The sequence below is a fragment of the Protobothrops mucrosquamatus genome, unplaced genomic scaffold, assembly GCF_001527695.2.
Source record: "Protobothrops mucrosquamatus isolate PMUCROS unplaced genomic scaffold, P.Mucros_1.0 scaffold_163, whole genome shotgun sequence".
NCBI classification, from domain to species: Eukaryota; Metazoa; Chordata; class Lepidosauria; order Squamata; family Viperidae; genus Protobothrops; species Protobothrops mucrosquamatus.
In genome coordinates this window covers 344,778-351,860 of record NW_015386239.1, presented here as the reverse complement: position 1 = coordinate 351,860, position 7,083 = coordinate 344,778, and the positions used below count along the sequence as shown (strand labels likewise).

General features: G+C 35.7%; 1 protein-coding gene across 1 annotated transcript; it reads left to right on the top strand.

Annotated features, from left to right (window-relative positions):
* The first annotated feature begins 472 nt into the window (after window positions 1-472).
* MRPS22 (mitochondrial ribosomal protein S22) lies at window positions 473-7,027 on the top strand. Its single transcript, XM_015821338.1, has 8 exons — window positions 473-592; window positions 2,801-2,964; window positions 3,048-3,212; window positions 4,389-4,535; window positions 5,009-5,092; window positions 5,723-5,868; window positions 6,492-6,600; window positions 6,891-7,027. Exons 1-8 carry the CDS (start codon window positions 475-477, stop codon window positions 6,990-6,992), a joined length of 1,035 nt encoding a protein of 344 aa, XP_015676824.1. The 5' UTR covers window positions 473-474; the 3' UTR covers window positions 6,993-7,027.
* The last annotated feature ends 56 nt before the right edge of the window (window positions 7,028-7,083 follow it).

The window sequence follows — 7,083 nt, the reverse complement described above, 5'->3', positions numbered from 1 at the left end:
TATTGGGGACAAGGGGCAATATTTTGCTGTGTTGTATTTCGAAGCAGAATGGGCCAAATCGATTATCTTCCATTTGATCTCTTATATTTTTTTAAAAATAAATTCTCCTAACACACTAATCTAATTTTTTTTGCTTAGGGAGTTGTGGAGAACACAGTTCGGTTTACAAACCGCAGTTTGTTTAGGAAACCCTGACCGGGCAACCCATGGCGTAGTGCGTTGCAAAAATACAGTTCTGAATGTTACTTAAATCCTCCGACTATTTTATTTGTTTCTTTGGTCCAGCAAAGTAATTCGACATTCATTTCAGACTAATTAACGCGAGTCCCCAGGAACATTTTCGCTCAGATTGCGTAGGACGGCCGCAGAGCCGGGTTAAAGGTCTGCCGAGCGAATCATTTCAGACTACATTTCCCAGGACACACTGCGTTTTCTCCGGAATGAGTCGCTGGTGCCGTTCCGGGTCAATCTAGCATGGCTTCGCTTGGAGTAACCGGCTGTGTTAGAAGCGGGAGGGCGACTTTGCTGCTTCCGAGGTGTCTGCTAAGGGCCTCGTGGGGATGGAGGGGATTTTGCGAAGGCCCCGGTGCAGGTGAGTTTTGGCGGGGGCATTAGGTGGTTACCGCTCCTCAGATGTAGGAATGGCGGAGTAGAGGAGATTATTCCAACCGGAGCAACCTCATTGAAAGGATACAAACAAACTATGGTTGCGTCCAGTGTTTCTCAACCTTGACAATTTTAAGGCATGTGGACTTCAACTCCCAGAATTCCACAGCCAGCAATGCTGGCTGTGGAATTCTGGGAGTTGAAGTCCACATGCCTTAAAATTGTCAAGGTTGAGAAACACTGCGTTAGACCCTCCTCCTTTCCTCTCTGCTCGAACTACTGGATTTCATGCGCTACCTGATTCAGGCTGCGATATTCAAAAGACCATTAAGTAGCAGCAAAGAGATACCGTAAACTTTGCTGTCACTGTTCACAATCCAGATTTTTGCAACCCCATCTGATTGCTCAGTTCAGGCACCCACAACATTGCTATCAGCTTACTGGAAATCATCTGGAGTGATCCTATTTAAGCAGCAAAAGTTTGAATTGTCGTTGGATGGCACAAAGCGAAAGAAAACAAGTCATCAGGATTTTGGCAGCTCAAAATGGTAGTTATAGGTTACAGGAATTGAAGCACAAGACCCTCGGAAGGCGCCAGACAGGAGAAAATGTTCATTTGTCAAAGCTGAAATGATTTCTTTCAAGACTAATATGTCTTTTAAAGCCTTATTCATCTCAGTGGGATCAAGTTTCACTTCATTACTAATGTATTTATAAGTGTAGTGTAAAAGGATAATAAACCTAAGTTCTAATCTTTCAGTATTAGAATTTATTCATGAAATGTGTATATATTGCCATGTCTGCGCTGATGCTTTCATGTATGCTGTCATCTGATAATGTTATGGTCATCTAGTCATCAGTATGATTCTGAGCAGTTTGCTTTTACAGTCCGTGAGCCTGAAGTCAGATCAGAATGTAGTTCCCCAAGATGTGTTTCTTTTGCTTTACATATAATTCTTGACTTACAATTACAGTTGGGTCCTGAATTTCTGCTGCTAAGCAAGGTAGTTGTTAAGTAAGTTGCACCTGATTTTATAACCTTTTTTTGCCATAGTTAAGCAAATCACTGTGAAGCACTTCAGTTGTTAATCATTTGGTCATTAAGTGAATCTGACTTCCCCCATTAACTTTGCTTGTTGGAAGTTGGCTGGAAAGGTTGCAAATGATGACCAAATGACTCTTGGATGCTACCAAGTGCTTGAATTTTATCATATGAACATGGTGATGCTGTGATAGTTGTAAGAGGAAAGACCTATTGTAAGTCACATTTTTCAATACCATTATAACTTTGAACAGTTACTAAATGGTTGTAAGTTGAGGACTACCTGTATAAGATAAAGTAGGATACTATTCTGTAGCTACTGACAAATTATGAGTAACAACCTAATATGTGGTATACTGATTTACTTTATATTTTACTGTTTTTAAATCTATAAGTCATTTTTATTCATGTCTATTTGGATATATTCAGGGAAAAATTACTTTGTTAATAGTATCCTGGATCACAACACCTCTTTAATCAAGATGAAAAATCTGTATGAAATCCTTTTCGTACTATTTGTTTGCTGTATAGAATTAACTTAGATCCTTGAAATATGAAATTTTCTTGCTTGTACCCTTTAACCGTGAGGGAGCTGCAACTTCCAAACCAGCAATTGTTTGGAATTGACTGTCTTATAGTCTGGGAAAGCACTCTAAGAACCACAGATTATATAGTGTCATCTTTTGTGGATAAAAAAGTCTACCCCAATAGCTTGTCCATTTGATGGAGAAGAAGAAAAGAGAGGGTATGCCAGGGTATACTTTATATCTCCCAAGATGACACTAGAATGGGATAGAATTGGAAATAATGCATTTATTTTTCCTTTCTTGGAATTAGTGAGATGGAAAATACAAATTAAGCAATACGAAGTGTCTGCATCTCATCCTGCCTTTCCAGAATAGACCCTACAAGCCATACATTTCTGTTTGGCCCCATAGCTTCTTGCCTTTTACCTACAGTATGATTCCTTGACCCATAAACAACTTATAGTACAATTACTTTGTATTTATTTGTGCTTATCCTCAGTTGCATATAGGGTTTTAGCTAACAGTTGATAAACTTTTAAAAGTTTATTTTTTTAACGATATAATTTAATGTTTTGCTGTTGTGTTTTAGCATTTATGTATTTTTTGTGAACTGCTTGTTTTACAGAAGAAACCAAAATTGATGTTCCAAAGCCTTGTTTCAGGGATGAAAAAGTTCAGAACTTACTCTCCAAGATGACACGGATAGATTTGCAGAAGATTTTCAAAGCACGAAAACAAGAGCTTACGCCTCCTGTATACAAGGTCATGACGGAATCCCAGCTGGAAGAGGTATTTCAACTGTTCTATGATCATAAATAGAAGATGTGTTGATTTGTTTGTGTAATTATTTACATTATTTTTTTCTCCCTTAGGCTTCAGCACAAGCTGTTAAGAAGGCTAAAGAGTATCTCAAAATGCCTCCTGTACTGAATGAACGGGAACCAATTGATGATGTTTTAGCTGAGGACAAGATAATTGATGGATCTGAGCCCTATAAATATGTATTTACTGATTTAACATATGATATCCCACACAGTGTAAGTCTTTTAGAAACCCATGGTAATAAATCTGAAATGTATGGCTTAATCTTATTTTCAGTTTCACCAATAGGCAGTGTTGTACACAGAGCAGTAGCTTAATAGCTTATTTTTAGGACTAATTTCAGTGACTGAGGCTTTTCATATAATTCATGGGTTTATGAGAAATCAAAGTTTTTCAAAACATGCCACTTTGTGATGTTGTATTCTCATAGAATACAGTATAAGAATGACTTCGGCTGAGCCATACTTTAATTTAGATTAGTTCTTTAGTTTTTTTCCCCCTAGACCTGAATTGCCTGTTTTTTCTTTGCAAGATTCTAGAAGAAATCAAATGTATGCATAATGAATATTTAGAATTCATCTTTGCATTACAAGACTGTCTCTTGTACAGTTAGCTTTAAAATAGACTACAAGTAGTCCTTGAGTTACGACCACAGTTGAGCCCAAAATTTCTGTTGCTAAGTGAGACATGAGTTTTGTCCTACTTTACCTTTCTTGCCACAGTTGTTAAGTAAATCACTGTAATTGTTAAGTTAGTAGCATGGTTGTTAAGTGAATCAGGCTTCCCTATTGACTTTGCTTGTAAGGTCACAAAAGGTGATCACGTGACCCTGGGACACTGCAACTGTCATAAATTTGAGTCAGTTGCCAAGCATCTGAATTCTGATCACATGGTCATGGTCGTAAGTATGAAAAATGGTCATATCACTTTTTTCAGTGCCGTTGTAACTTTGAACAATCACTAAATGAATTGTTGCAAGTTGGGGACTATCTGTAATGTTTGCCAACAAGAGTTTAGAAACGGCTACTGAATTCTGTGTGAGACCTCAGTGCTTAATTTTCCAATTTGTCACTACCTTATTTATCACTGGTTTTGTAAAGGCAAAAATCAGTTATTATAGAAGAATTGAGCCAGCAAGTTAGTTTCTAAATTTTCCCATTGAAATAACAACATTGGGGCATTTCAAGTGAGTGCTATGACTGGATATATCATGGATATAATCTTTTCTTATATAAATACAATATATATTATTTATTCAAATAGCTGCTAGGAATTTCTCAAAAGCCAGTTGGTTTTAAATTTATACTAATTCCTGTCTACTTTAAAATGAAAAGAATTAATGCCACCATGATAAACTTGTAGCTTACTTATGTTTTATTTTTCAATTTCAGGAGCGATTCATTGTAGTTCGAGAAACAAATGGAGTATTACGCAAGGCCACCTGGGAGGAACGGGACAGGATGATACAGATCTGCTTCCCAAAACAAGGCCGTAAAATTGTCCCTTCATCTATATTCAGCAATAAAAATTATGCAATGGTAAATCCAGGAATATTAATTTTCCTCTCGTAGTCTTTAGGGCAACTTAGTTGGCTTATCAGAGACCTGTTATTTGTGGACAATTGCCTAGCATTATCTTTTAAATTATTAGGCACCTAACTCCAGCTTGTTAAATTTAGCAAGTGAGTATGAATATCCCTCTCAGTCTTACATTCTAGTTTAACTGGACTAAAAATAAGTTGATGTCAATTTAAGGTTTTGATTAGTAAGTTGACATTAAACTACTGGTATGTAGTATTAATACAAGAATACTAATGGTTCTCAGTTCCAGTTGGTGGAACTGGGACTGTTTACCTTCATTTGAACACTTGATTTACACACCTGAATAGCTTTTATTCCTGGAACCTTACTGCAGAAGTGGGCTTTCTCCTAACTGCTTTATGGAAAATTTAAACCAAAGTTTTTGACATGAAGTGCTACCTTTCATTTTTGTACAATATTTCTTGTTTTAGACTATGTTTCTTCAGGACCGTCATGAAGAATTCCTTGATCGCTGTCTTATGCAGTTTGAGCCAGATTCAGCTAATTATATCAGAGTGAGTTATCAATATTGCTCAATGGAGAGATGGAACTTAGGAACTGCTCACCAAAATACTGTAAAAAGAAAATTTGTGAACTCTTTAGCACTATTTGTAGTTGTAGTGGATTTGAACTTCATTTAAGCCTTATTAATCTGGCTTCACTGTTTTTTAATGTATTTTATTTCTATCCTGTGAGAGTCCAAGCAACTCTTTTAGACGATGTAGAAAAAATGTGTGTTCATTTCAGTGGTTTGTAGGAAAGGTGTGTATATTAAGATTGCACCAAAAGGAGGTATGATGGCAAAACCCTTAGGAATCCTTGGTAGACTTACGATCACTTACATTAGAAAACATGTAAGTGGCCTGCAATTCATTTGCTATACCTGTGGTTATTAGTGACCTCTTGAAGTAGGCTTTGCAGTCACTGCTCAGAAAGACAACAGGAGTTCAATATTTCAGTAAGTGCATTATACAATATATTAATTTTGATGGCATTTGTTCAATCAGTTCATTCATGGACTAAGAGGAGGGCACAGATCGCACTGCAGTACTGCAGGATTATATATATTCTAAAAAGTGGGCTAAATTTCTCTACATTTCTGGAAATGCATTATGATTTGTAAATATGCTTAAATATCTGAACAGATTCATCACGAGACATATGAGGATATTGATAAACACGGAAAGTACGATCTTCTGCGTTCAACAAAATATTTTGGTGGGATGGTCTGGTACCTTGTAAATATAAAGAAAACAGAAGGATTGCTACTAGACATGGTCCAAAGAAATTTGTAAGTACTTTGGTAAGCCAATATTTCTGTATGAAAGGAATTCACTGAACTATTTCACTTGGCAATATTGTATTAAAAATGAGCCATGTTTATCCATGTTATCTATTCAGATTGAAAGCTAAGATGATTAGTACTTTTTGGAACTTCCCCAAGAAATTCCACTGCTCTGGGCTAGACTGTGAAGTTTTTTTCTTTTGGCTGACATTAGCAGTCTCTTATATTCAGCTGCTGAAAAACTGATTTCTGTATAATCCCTAGGAGTTGAATTTCAGTTGAGAGCATATTTATGTTTGTATGAAAAATGTATTTCAGAATTCACTTCTTTAAGTTTTTCTTGCTATTGTTCATACAAGTATTTCATAAATAATTGCCTGATTTATGTTATGTATTAATAAGAAAAAAGTGGATTGCTAAAATTTAAATATTAAGAATTGGATTTGAAATGTAACTTTAGTTACAGAGCAGCTCATTTTTTGAATAGTAGTGGCTTATGTTTCATCAGTATTTCTTTCACTATAAGCTAGTAACATTAAGCCACCTCCTGCATTCTTAATAATCCAAATGTTCAAATTAAATATGTGAAACTATTTAGGAATTGTTACAAATGAACTTCTGAATTTCAGACTTGAAGATGCTGTAAGTTTAATTACCCTCTACCATATGCTCCATCCTGATTGTGAAACAGCAAGAGAGGCACAAGAACAAGATATCCAAGGGATAGATTTAATTAAGGTATAATATACATTTTATGAATGTAAAAAAGTTGACTATAGAAAATGCATACATCAGCATCAGCTGGGAGTTACAACTTTGCATCTTCCTAGTGGCTGTTGAAATAAAAGCAGTTTATTCATATTCAGAATTTGTTTTTAAATTTGTGTAATTCTTTTCAGCCCTATTAGCTGTCAATTCTTTATTAGAAGTTTAGCCACATAAATTTATCAATTGCTTTAGTATAAGAGTCCAGAATGTTATTTTCAAAATCATATTGGATACCTGATTATCATTTTAATTTTTTACAGGCATTTGCAAAGGCAGAAACATCAAGAGCCAGCTACATTGAACTTATCCTACAGGCTTATCAAGCACCTTCGCCTAAGTCTGCAGCTTCACCAAGTGATTAGATCAATAAAATAATTTAATGTCCAATGTATGAAAGAGGAGGAAAAATGTACATAAAGCTCTAAAAGAACGTTTTTATATCATGTATGATAA

Coding starts and splice junctions, on each gene's coding strand:
- MRPS22 (XM_015821338.1), top strand. CDS start 475: ATGGCTTCGCTTGGAGTAACCGGCTGTGTTAGAAGCGGGAGGGCGACT. Junction 593..2,800: donor TTGCGAAGGCCCCGGTGCAG/GTGAGTTTTGGC, acceptor CTTGTTTTACAG/AAGAAACCAAAATTGATGTT. Junction 4,536..5,008: donor GCAATAAAAATTATGCAATG/GTAAATCCAGGA, acceptor TTCTTGTTTTAG/ACTATGTTTCTTCAGGACCG.